This window comes from Mauremys mutica, chromosome 6 (genome assembly GCF_020497125.1).
Source record: "Mauremys mutica isolate MM-2020 ecotype Southern chromosome 6, ASM2049712v1, whole genome shotgun sequence".
Taxonomy (NCBI): domain Eukaryota; kingdom Metazoa; phylum Chordata; order Testudines; family Geoemydidae; genus Mauremys; species Mauremys mutica.
Window position 1 is genome coordinate 62047677 of NC_059077.1, and position 12690 is coordinate 62060366.

Genomic DNA, 12690 nt, shown 5'->3' on the forward strand with positions numbered 1-12690 from the left:
TAGGGAAAAATGCCTTTAGCCATAGCTGCTACCTGAGCAACCAAAGATCTACAAAAGCCACCACAGTCATTCTCTGGCATGCAACATAAATGTGACGACTCACTACATAACAAAACTTGAAGAGAGCATTTCACAAAACACACAATATAATTTTATAAATATACATACAAATATTGCACATATGCATATATATGTTCATACGATATATAGTATAATATAATATCATAAAAGGTTTCTGATGCATGTGTGGTTTTTTTTTTAAGTTTAAAACAATATAAAATAAATTAGAGGCCATGATATTAGTATGAAGTTAAATGTTTTTACTAATTTAAAATGGTTCACAAAAATATGCGTTAAAAGTTCCTGCAAAATTTGTTAAAATTATTATTTTTAAAGAATTTCATTAGAAACCCCTTCTCTAATTTTATGTGGCAACAAAATACAGTCCTAGAATCAGAGTAAAATTTTCAAATGCACCCAAGTGAGCAAAGAGCCTAAATCCTATTTCCTTTCAGTGGTCACTAATTTGTAATCTGTTACCAGTGAGCAGTCCAGTAATCAGTGAGATTTACATAAGCTAGATCAATCTATCCATTGCTACAATGCTAAAGGGTACAGTATGGACCTTATGGGGAAGGAGAAGGCTGCTGTGTGACTTAACTGGGAATATACTTTCCAGGATGAATTGAAGTATTCAGAATTCAAAAGAGTATTGAATTTATTGGTTGGGGTTAGGCAGGATTCACTTCCAAACAGAATCTGTGGCTTCATTTTGCTTGAAGTTTCACCCTATGTTCCCAGGTCAAACACCTCCACCAACTTACCCTCCTTCTTGTTCTTCTGGCTTCTCCCCGGTGTGCTCATTTGATGCAGCCTGATGGCAGCACAACGCACTGGGAGTGGACTCCTCTCTCCATGCTCCTTGACCAAGACTGAGTTGAGGATGTAGGTTCCAGAAACTTTTTATTTTCCAACCCTTCCTCATAGAAGTTGTGGAGTACTCTTCTCCTGTGACACATCCAAACAGTAGTCTTAATAAAAACAAGGTTTATTAAAAATGGAGAAAATGGAATTTAAATAAAATACATTATTTGTTTTAAAATATCTTGATTTACACTTCCTGGGAGCTAAACTAGAACTTAGTCCCCTCTCTGGTCACTGTGGCTGTCCCCAATACCAACTCTGCTGTGTTGAAGTGAGGGCAACATAAAGAATTCGCTGGGAGCTTAAAGGCAACATATACTTAGGCATAAAATTGAACAGTCTGCAACGATTCTCATCTTCATTACAGAAGTGTGGTCCATTGAGAATAAGGGCTTGTCTTCACTGCAGTTCTAGCTTGAGATATAACTGAAGTGTTGCCGCTAGCCTGACTCCTGTGTACACACAAATTTTTGCTCAAGTTAAGTGATACTTTAAACCAGCAGTTCCCAAACTTTGGGTCATGATCCCAAGTAGGGTTGCGGCAATCCCAAGTATTCAGAGGATGCCATTTTACAAAATGACACCCTCCATGTAGCATGACCTCACACATACCATGTGTACGCGAGGTCACATTGTGTGGAGGATGCCATTTTGTAAAGCAAAATGGTGTCCTGCATGCTGCAGTTGACTTTGCACACAAAGTGCGAATGAGGTCATGCTGCAAGGATGACTCCATTTAAAAATGGCGTCCTCCATGCTGTCTGGGGTCGCAGGAAGCCATACATGTGAAAATGGGGTCATACATGTGAAAATGTTGGGAACTGCTGCTTTAAACTCAAGCCAGCTGGCCTGTCAGGGGCTGTGGGTTGAAGTTTGTGTGCTGCTGATGCTCCAGCTAGTAAAGCAGTGGGGACTTGGTTACTCAGTGAGCTGCTAATCCAATCGCTGTGCAGCTCGACCATTTTACAGTGTGACTGCTCTCACTCGACCATGGCTAACTCGTGGGGAGTTAACTCAAGTGTAGGTAACTCTCACAAATGCCCCAGTGAAGACAAGCCATAAGAAGTTTCAGTGGTTCATTTCATGCTGGGACCTGGTAATTGTTGGCTGCCACATCTCCATATTAAAGATGAAGGGAACTCACAGCATTATAGAACTCTCTGGACTTTACTTGACTCCGCAGGCCACACTTTGGCTATCCTTGGTAGAAAATACTGAAATGTATATAGTTTTATAGGAGTTCATCCAAAACATTACCAGCTGTGCAGATTTACTAGCAGTACACACATATCAAACTTCACAGCTGAAATTGAACCTTTTGGGGATCATATTATCCAGCTCCCTTCTCGGTATGGCACATGCTCCTCCTTGATAACTATAGTCTACCAATAGCATCAGCCTCCTTTTCCCATTCATCCTCCTCCTCCTTGGTACTGTAGGAAAAAGGAAATGAACTGGTGGAATCATTTCACATGGCATAATTCTAACAAAGCTAAAGTTGTGGATAAAATGCAACCACAACACAATTAAAGGCTATCTCGCAAAGTGCGAGCTGCTCTGTACAGACTAAACGTTTTACAGAAACACGCGCATATGTAGACACGCACATACATGTCCCCTCTGGGTTAATTGTTTCAAGGACAGTAACAAATACATTCCTTTTTTATTCTTGATAATACAAAAATGTAGCCCCATACTTGCAAAAGGGTCTATGCAGCTAACATAGAGGGATATTTTACTGAGAAAGTCATGTCGTGCCTTGCTTTGTTGTAACAATGGAATGCTTCAGGATTTTCCCATTATTCAAATGTTGGAATTCTTTAGGAGCAACTCTCTCTGACAATTGTCCCGTCTCCATCCTCCGAACCACAAATATTAGAGAAATAGAGAGAGCACACGCTAATCTTCTCAGACTTTTAGAAAGTTATATCTCTATCCCCCCTGCATGGCTCTTGAGATGACACCAGCAGTAGCTAAGAAATCCTGTTAGTGTCATTTTATAGTTTTAATGGTGCCTGTTGTTAATTACTGAAAATTTCAGGTGCATTAGCATGTTCTTTTCAAGCATGTTGCTTGAAATGTTAAAATACTGGTGTCAATTCTCTTCTTTTCTTAAAGAAGCAGAGACAGTTATAGAAGCCAAACTGAAAAACAAACCTATTTCAACGGAGTCTTCAAAGAAGTGGGAAAAACATCATATGGTCGAACAGGCCAGTTCTGGAATATCCTTTGTTCTTATTACAACTCTTCTAATTATTCCTATTGTTGTCCTGTTGGCAATTGCTGTATTTATTCGATGGAGGAAGACAAGGGTCTATGGAGGTAACCATGAATAACTCTTAAATTCCAGAACAAGAGACTTTTATTATTCAAAGACATCATTGAACAGGCAGGGCCAAAATTATGAAAAGAGCCCCATTGTCTATATTTAATCTTGTGTACAGTTACCATGGCAATTCATTCTAATCCTGTGTTGGCATCCACAAACGACTGTATCTGCAAATACTTTTATTATTGTACCTTAATATACCACTTTTTCAGTATTTCCTTCTAAATCTTCCTTTAGTTGCTATCTGAGTCTGAAATCCCAGAAAGAGCCTTCTGGTTACAATTATTTTGATTTAAATAAATCCTTTATTTTAAAATTCAATGTATAATTTACTTAGAGATGCTTTTCACATTGGGAGCGCTTAGAATACTTTTCTTCAAAATAAGTTCAGGTTTTTTTTAAAAATGACAGATAAAGATATAAACAATATTACAGAATTTCCCAGAAATAAACAAATTGCAAACATTAATAAAAAAATATCTGAGGGGAACATAAATGGTAGTTCACTTACTATTTCATGCATTTTCTGAGTCATACATACGTTTCCATTATGTATGTGCCCTCGTCCCTTTGAAATCCAGCTGTGACCTTCTTAATGCGTAGTTATAGTGCTAAAAAAGTGAGGTTGTCCCCAGTTTATACTATACTAACCTATTATAACACATTTTACTTTCTTCGAAACTGTCACATGAAGTAGCAATTAAATGTTCGTTTCCTGGGTTATCTGTATGGCATAAAAAAGACTGGTAAAACATAGACAAAATAAAATATACATGAACTGTGCAAATAACATAGTTCCATCACTATTACAGACCCAATGTAATTGAAATCCTTGCACAAAATTCATAGTTTGAAGTGCAGTGATAATGGTGGAAGAAAGTCTTGCTTGCAAATGTTCAGCACTGAAAAGTAATACTGCATGAGTGATATTTTTTTTGTGTTAAATATGCAAACACTCCAGAGGGCTATATTATTATAGAAAGCAAATATGAATAAGACCTCTTAGATCTACCTGTCCATCTCCAAGCATGCAGATTTGTTCCCTTCAGTGCATTTTGGAGTAATTGATGTTACAGTGGATGGGAATATTTTGATAAAACTGGACTTTGTTAAATATCTACAATATATTTATACTGGTAAAAACAAATTACTTAGTTCTGCAAATTCTTTACACTGATTGAGTATATACAAAGTAGTGTGTAGAAAAAACAACTTGGTTGCGTTTTTTTGTTTTCCTTTGGATTTGCAATGGGGAAATCACTATTATTTTCCAGTATCAGAGGGGTAGCCGTGTTAGTCTGGATCTTTATCATTTTCCAGTAGCTCAAGAAATGTGGAGATCATTAAAGTGTCTACTATGGATCTAGAGTGTTTCAAGAGCAAACTGTACCACCTGCATGTCCAAATGAGAACAGAAGTATAGTACTGTTTGGCATGTCTTACTACAACTTGCAGTGTGCTGGAATATAAATGTCCAGATAGTGGAAGTGATGAAGTTGTTCTTCTCCAACTATAGTCTTCACAATCACAAAAGCCAGCAGTTGAGAGACTGGTTCTCAGATTTGACTGAGAATTTAATCATCTTTAATGGCTGGAATGACATATAGAAAGAAAATGCACTCCGTTTCAGACTAGGGTCATTGACGCTTATTTTGAAATATGCTTTATCTTTCCAGCTGATGCTGACCACAAACTTGAATCAAGTTCAGGAAGAATCTTGGGCAGACTTCAAGGTAAGTTAAATGCAAGATTTATTTGACCGTTAACTCAGATCTTGTTCAAATAAGTCAACACATAAACATGTTTGAGAATAAATGCTGTATATTTAATACCTTGGTGCTGGGAGTGGGATTTTCCAAGGGCTGAGGTTGGGGAAGGCTCTCCTTCTCAGCTCTGTTTTGATTATAAATGTATATAATGCCTTCCTCCTACCACCTTTTATCTATCCGCTCAAGATGATCTGCCATTCCTACCGAGAAGCCGATAGCTGTCATAGTGAGTTATCTCTGTTTCTTATAGTGAATTAAATGAAGCACCGCCTCTGGGATTGCTAATTATGTTCAGACTGGTAGGGACACAAGAGATACTGTTCAGACAGTTGTGTAGCTGAATCCTAATAGAAGCTCTAACAAAAAAAAAAAAAATTGGTAATTTTGTTTGCCACAACCTTTGTGTCTAGATTCCCAAAATGGTTCATGTGCTCGCCTTCTTTGAGGGCTTGGTGGAAAGTACTTTTGGGAAAAGGATAAGGGTCATTAAAGTGGGTAATGGATGAATGGTAGGAATTTTTTTTAAATTCAGTAATGGAAAGTTTACCTCAGGTATTTCCTTTCTACAGGAAAAGGTAGTGGAGGCCTTAACCTTGGGAACTTCTTTGCAAGCCACAAAAGCTACAGTCGGAAAGGGTTCGACCGACTTAGTACTGAAGGGAGCGATCAAGAAAAAGATGAAGACGATGGTACAGACTCAGAAGAAGAGTATTCAGCTCCCCCACCCCCACCAGTATCTTCCTCATCCTAAAACCAGCCTTTGATTTCTTCTACATTGAATGATTCTACCAAGAACATCAGATTCCTTTTCCCTTTAGCACGTTTAAGATTTTGTGTATTTAATTGTAAACTGTACTAGTCTGCGTGGGGCTGTACATTGGGATTTTTTGGTTTTAGTTTGGTTTTAGTTTGGTTTGGCGTTTTTTAAGTGGAGGAGTGTGTGGAAGTTTCATATCAGTGCCGTTGTCTTTATGTAAACATCTTAATAAAAGAAAACAATCCTCTTTTAATGGCAGTACTGATTTAAAGTAGTAGTATTTTCTCATTTCTGTTTTGGGACCTTTTCTGTATTTGTAAATAATTCCCATTATCTGGTTTAGCACAATATTTTCAGTTGTCAGTTTTTCTTTTGTGCCTTTCCTATTCAATGTCCTTAAACTATTGCAGTACAGAGAAACATACAGTGCCACAAGAAAACAAAGCTGCTAAATCTTCTTCTATTTTTTTAAAATCACTAACATAATATTGCATTGAGAAAGAGAAAAAAAGTCTCTATTTAATTCTTTTTTCTTCCTCCTTAGTTGGTGTGTTTCTGAGATGTCTTATTTTTAGATAGTATTACTGTTAAAATACTATTTTCAGAGGCTGAATGTAATTTGTGTAATAAAGTGTTCGCAGAGCATTTGCTGTCAGAGTGTACTTTGGAATTTTTGCATATTTGAAGATTTTTTGTATACAACTTTTGTAACAAAACACAGTCCACTTCATACAGTGAAAAACATGCTATTTTGTATGAGTTGGAAGATATTTTGTTATGTAGCGGGTTTAAAGGGAAAAAAACCCAAGACCAATAACTTACATACATGTATAAAATCAAACTTAAACATTTAAAGAGGAATCTTGCCTGTATATCAAAACTGCAGGGTATTTATTTTAATAAAACATGATCAGCACTAAGAGGAAACCTGTGTCTCAGATTGTACATGCAAATTAATTAGTTTAGGGAACTAGTATTAGTTTACTTATAGAACTGATACTCTTAAGTTCTCTAAATTTCCTCCCTCATTCATGCAACACAGTCCTCATTTCTGCAATATGATGACTCACTATTTTATATTTGCTGAAGACCTGCTAGATAATTATGCTGAATGTGTGAGTCATCTAAAGTGACTCATGTGTATGACATTGTCATGATTCATCAGTCTCCTTTGAGGATCAGAGGCATAGATTAACCTAATTTTATTTAAAATCTGCACATACAGGCTGAGAGTATAGAGCAAAAAATTGCTACAGGGTCCTATGAAATAACTTTTATCACATGTATTATAATGGGCTGTTGCTAGCACTTAAGGAGGTTTCTTGGGGGCAAATATATCGTATTGCTGGAACACAGACTGATCCATCCCTAACCAGATAAGGCCTTGTACCTCTTCTTTCAGGAACAAAGGATAAAAAAATTAACTACCCTTGTCTATTTTTTTCTTAGAAGAGAAGTGGTAACTCGTCAGGGTTAAACTCCCAAAATGCAACAGTTTTTCAGGCCATTAGAGTGCTGATGCTGTAGCTCTGTAAGTACTGTTTTTTTCCCTAACAACATGACTCTATCTCACACTTGGGACCCTGGAGAGCATTAGTGTTCTTTTGGGTGAAACATTATTATAGCTGAGCCATTTGCTCTCCTTAAACTTGCATACAAGCAAAAATAATGAGAATTTGAGCAGGAAGAAACCTAAAAAAGTAATACATAACCATTGAGGGTACCTCATTAAGGTGCAAGAATGTTATCTGGTTTACGATGTGAGAGCTGAACTGCCCAACTTTTATCTAATACAGTAAGACCCCTGGTGGTACCATATTATTGGACAAAACAAGATCTTATATTTAATAACAAGAGTGCATCTGAGCATGTGCACTCTTATTAAACGTGCTATTATGAGCCTGTCTATTTTCTAATGTTTAGATTTAGCAATTGTGAGCTAACTATCTTGGGAGCCACAATGTATGGAAATGCACTCAGAGATTAGCTTTTAATTAAATATTAACTGAAAACAACTGCAGTGAGGAAGACAGTGTGTAACTTCTCCATTTGAAAGCTGGGTTGTCAAACTCATCTCAATTGAGGGTTGTTTGTTTGTTTGTTTTTTTTCTTGAATGAAAATCACCATCAAGTTTGAGTGCAGGAGAACACATACTTGACCAAAAAGCATAAAGACACCATAGTATTTACAGGAGATGTTAACATCAGTTGGGTCCATTTATTGTTTTGTTGAATGTTGTTAAAAGTGGAGCCCTCTTTAACACTTGTTAAAAATGATAAACCTGGGTCACTAACATTCTGTAGGAACCAATCAAAAATAGTCGGGGGGTTTTAAAAGCCAGGTTGTGACCATCTCTTGTTCCAATGTGGCTCTGGGTGGAGCACATATGAGCCTTCTCTTCCTTACTTGAGCCTGTCTACACTACAAAAATTATGCATCACTGACAATGGGTGCAACTGAACATGGTTTAAATGGAAATATAACCCAGGACAAACTTGTTCAGGAAGACATAAAACAATTGTCCATTCTTTCTCCACCATGCAGGGACTATTCTCTACTACTGTGGTGTAAGCCATTCCAAAAATGGTTGAAATCAGGCACAATATGGCTCCACTAGCCAGTATTACATTGCTAGCTTTGGATAAGGGCACATACTGTAATCTCCAAAGGGGTGGGTTGCCACACTGCAGTTCCATGGTTTTTCCTATTCAAAACTGTGCTTTAATAACACAATCTAGCCCTAAATGAGTAGAGGGAAGATTCAGTAAAAAGAACTAAATTTTGCTGTACCTAAAAGTAAAATGCAATGGAAAAGTCATGCAGGAAAACAATAGAACAGAGTATTATTTTTACACAATTTTGTTTAATAAAACAGCAGATCCTCCTCAAAAGAATATCTGTTAAAAGAATAACCATGTGTTATCTACTGAAAGAAGAATATTAGTTATTTGTTGCCAAAGTAGAATTGGCTTACATAGCATGCGCCCTTTAATCTCACTGACAGCAGATGTCCACCAGTTAACAGAAAATGCTTTTTAAGTAATAAACAGTAGAAGAAATGCCAATTCTAAGCCTTCAAAAATCATGACTGACAATATAGTGTGATTTTAAAAAAAAATTGTCTTGTGGATTCACTTTTTGTGGGCTTTTCTCAGCCACTGTGAGGGCTAGACTTTTTAGTTGAAAGCTCAGATTCTCATATAATCACATGGCTCTAGGAGCTGGGGCTTTAAGAAAAATACCAAATACTGTGAGAATTGGCAACACTTCTGTCTGAGGAGCTGCAGTGATCCTCTCCCATTAGTGAATAGTGCCATGAACTTTGGATAAGGTAGGGAAGGAGCCTGCTATTTATCCCGAGTTTGTGTTGGGCAGCTCGGAGAGGTGGCCCCTCTGAATTTAGGTGGTTCACAATGAGCAAACAGGAGGCAACTGTAGGTTCTTGGTAGAAGAGCCAACAAACAGACCAGCATGAGATTGAGACATGCACACAGACCTAAGCACCACTAAGTCACCTGAAGGTGTCCCAGTTAAATGAAATTACATCCCAGTTAAGCAGCTCTCCTTTCTATCAAGTATCATTAGGTATAAATTGGTTCCACTTGATTAAGTAGGGTTTTCCAATTAAGCGGTGCACTGTAGTCGTTAATGAGGATTTATAGATCAATGCGGTAAATTGCAACAGTTTCTTGCTCTCCACTAAGCTAGATTTATGTGCATCCTTTCAGAGAACTGTGTTTAGTTCCCTAGTATGATTCCTGGTACGGACGAATAGGGGCATGAAATGGTGGGGGCTGAGTAGAGTTGTGAGGGGCATGGCAGGAGGAGCCTGCAGATTTCTGCTGCCTTACCCTGAAGTGTATAAAGCCTGGTCTACACTACGTGTTTAAACCGGTTTTAGGAGCGTAAAACCGATTTAACGCCACACCCGTCCACACTGAGAGGCCCTTTATATCGATATAAAGGGCTCTTTAAACCGGTTTCTGTACTCCTCCCTAACGAGAGGAGTAGCGCTAGTATCGGTATTACCATATCGGATTAGGTTTAGTGTGGCCGCAAATCGACAGTATTGGCCTCCGGGCGGTATCCCACAGTGCACCACTGACCGCTCTGGACAGCAATCTGAACTCGGATGCAGTGGCCAGGTAGACAGGAAAAGCCCCGCGAACTTTTGAATATTTCCTGTTTGCCCAGCGTGGAGCTACGATCAGCACGGGTGGCGATGCAGTCCGAAATCAAAATAAAAAAAGAGCTCCAGCATGGACGATGCGGATGTGATCGCAGTAAGGGCAGGCAAATCTGTTCGATCAGCGCTCCGTTACAGAAGACGAAATTCAAAATCATTTTTAAAAAATCTCCAGACAGACGCCATAGCAGGGACTCAGCGCACTGCTGCGTGACAAGCGTAACGGAAAGCCAAAGAATCAAATGGACGCTCATGGACTGGAGGACTCAAGCTATCCCACAGTTCCTGCAGTATCCAAAAAGCATTTGCATTCTTGGCTGAGCTCCAAATGCTTCTAGGGTCAAAAACAGTGTCCGCGGTGGTTCAGGGCATAGCTCGGCAATTTACGCACCCCCCCACCCACCGCCAGAAGTGAAAGGGAAAACAATCCTCTCTTGACTCTTTTACATGTCACCCTATCTTTACTGAATGCTGCAGATAGATGCGATGCTGCAGCACTCAACACCAACATCCTTGCTCCTACCCCCCGCCATGGGTGGCTGATGGTGCAGTAAGACTGATATCCATCGTCGTCATCAGCCTATTGGCACATGGGGCAGTGCAAAAGGACTGGTAACCATGCCGACTAGCATCCGTTAGGTCTATCAAGGGCGCCTGGCCCTAATTTTTCCTGGTAGATGGTGCAGTATGGCTGGTAACCGTCCTCATCATAGCAACAGGGGGCTGAGCTCCATCAGCCCCCACCCTTCATGTGTAAAGAAAAGATTCAATTGCCCCTGGACTAGCAGCGCGATGCTGGGCTCCTCTCCTCCACACTTCTTAATGTCCTGTCTGGACTATCATAGCAGCTGGAGGCTGCCTTCCACTCATTTCTCACTAACAAGTCACTGTGTCTTATTCCTGCATTCTTTATTACTTCATCACACAAGTGGGGGGACAATGCTACGGTAGCCCAGGAAGGCTGGGGGAAGAATGGAATCAACAGGTGGGGTTGTTGCAGGAGCACCCCCTGTGAATAGCATACAGCTCATAATTTCTGCTGGATCTGACACAGAGCAGCTGTGCTCTCTGGTTCTCTGATACAGTGGTTCTCTAGTACACTTGCCCATATTCTAGACAGGACTGATTCTATTTTTAGATACCAAAAAGGAGGGATTGACTCAGGGACTCATTCCCAATTTTGGCTTTTGTGCCCCTGGCTAAGAGCAGCCAGGGGCACTTATGACAGCAACAGATGGTGCAGTGCAAAAGGACTGGTAGCCATGATCATCTTATTACCAATTTATGGATTGGTAGATGGTACAGTATGGCTGGTAACCATCTCTGCTGTCATGCAAAAGCAAAAGCATGCTGCTGTGTAGCACTGCTGAATTGCCTCTGTGAGCGGCATCTAGTACACATACGGTGACAATCACAAAAGGCAAAACAGGCTCCATGATTGCCATACTATGGCATCTGCCAGGGCAATCCAGGGAAAAAAGCCGTGAAATGCTTGTCTGCCGTTGCTTTCCCAGAGGAAGGAGTGACTGACGACATTTACCACCCGTGACAATGATTTTTGCCCCATCAGGCACTGGGATCTCAACCCGGAAATTCCAAGGGGCGGGGGAGGCTGCGGGAACTATGGGATCGCTACAGAATAGCTACCCACAGTGCAACGCTCCAGAAGTCGATGCTAGCCTCGGACCGTGGACGCACACCACCGATTTAATGTGTTTAGTGTAGCCACGCACACTCGATTTTATACAATCTGTTTTACAAAACCGGTTTATGCAAATTCGGAATAATCCCGTAGTGTAGACGTACCCTAAGAAGTGTTGTATTAAGAAAAATTGTTTGTTTTATCCAAATGTGCTAGCAACATATTCACATAAAATGTCTTGGATAGAAAAACTAGGTAAGGTCACTGCTTATTGAGCAAGCCAAAAATAAGGGCTACGCTGGATTAAATCAAACATTCAGAAACACCGTGACATTGTTCTCTTAAATGTGCTTTTCTTATTGAAACAATGTCCTGTGACATACTGCACAATTATTCTGGTCTCCTGCTGTGTGTAACGGATGACTGCTGTAACAGGAAAAAGGGGAAAGACCGCTGTTCCTGAATCTAGACATGGGACACCTAATTCATCTCTGACCTGTTAGTCAAATTCTGGCTCTGCACTTCAGTGTGGTTGCACGCCTGGAACAGATGCTACAAAGAAGAGCACAAGCAAAATGCCTATGGTGTGTAGAACATGTTTTCTGTTTAAAATAGCAACACACAGCTTGCTCAGCACAGTTTTACCATCCCATTATTTTACTTTTATATCTTAACATTTTTACTCTAGAATGAATACAATAACTTCTAGATTCGTTGTGAATTATTGTAAAACGTGATTTTAAAATATTCAACATCTGCATGAATGGTCTGTTCAAATGACCCTTCTTTGACACTTTTCCACTGTTGCTCCTGTGTAATATTTAAATTAATCTGTGCAATTGAACACAATGGGACAGCAGAGAGGAATTTACTATCATACAGGGAGGGTTTGTATTCTGCAGTGATCTCTGTTATTTCGCTCTGCAAAACCTGCAACTTCTTTCTGCTTTTGGAGCTTGTTGTCTGAGAACCTAACCAACCTAGCTGACTTCATTGTACAACTCTTCCAACAAGTACACTGTAGGTGAGAACTGGGTGAAACTATAGGGACACAGATTTTAAGGCATGTGCATATACCTCTC

At 39.5% G+C, this 12690-nt stretch overlaps 1 protein-coding gene across 8 annotated transcripts in view; it reads left to right on the top strand.

Moving 5' to 3' along the window:
- PAM (peptidylglycine alpha-amidating monooxygenase) overlaps nt 1-6429 on the top strand; it is a 209762-nt gene extending 203333 nt beyond the window's left edge. For 4 of the 8 annotated variants that reach the window (XM_045020809.1, XM_045020811.1, XM_045020813.1 and 1 more), the window contains 3 exons: nt 3043-3246; nt 4930-4986; nt 5592-6429. In XM_045020809.1, the coding sequence (XP_044876744.1) occupies nt 3043-3246; nt 4930-4986; nt 5592-5773 (443 nt within the window). In that variant the 3' untranslated portion in view covers nt 5774-6429. The remainder of the gene's footprint in view (nt 1-3042; nt 3247-4929; nt 4987-5591) is intronic. The other 4 variants (XM_045020810.1, XM_045020814.1, XM_045020812.1 and 1 more) reach the window with 2 other exon arrangements.
- Nucleotides 6430-12690: the final 6261 nt, after the last annotated feature.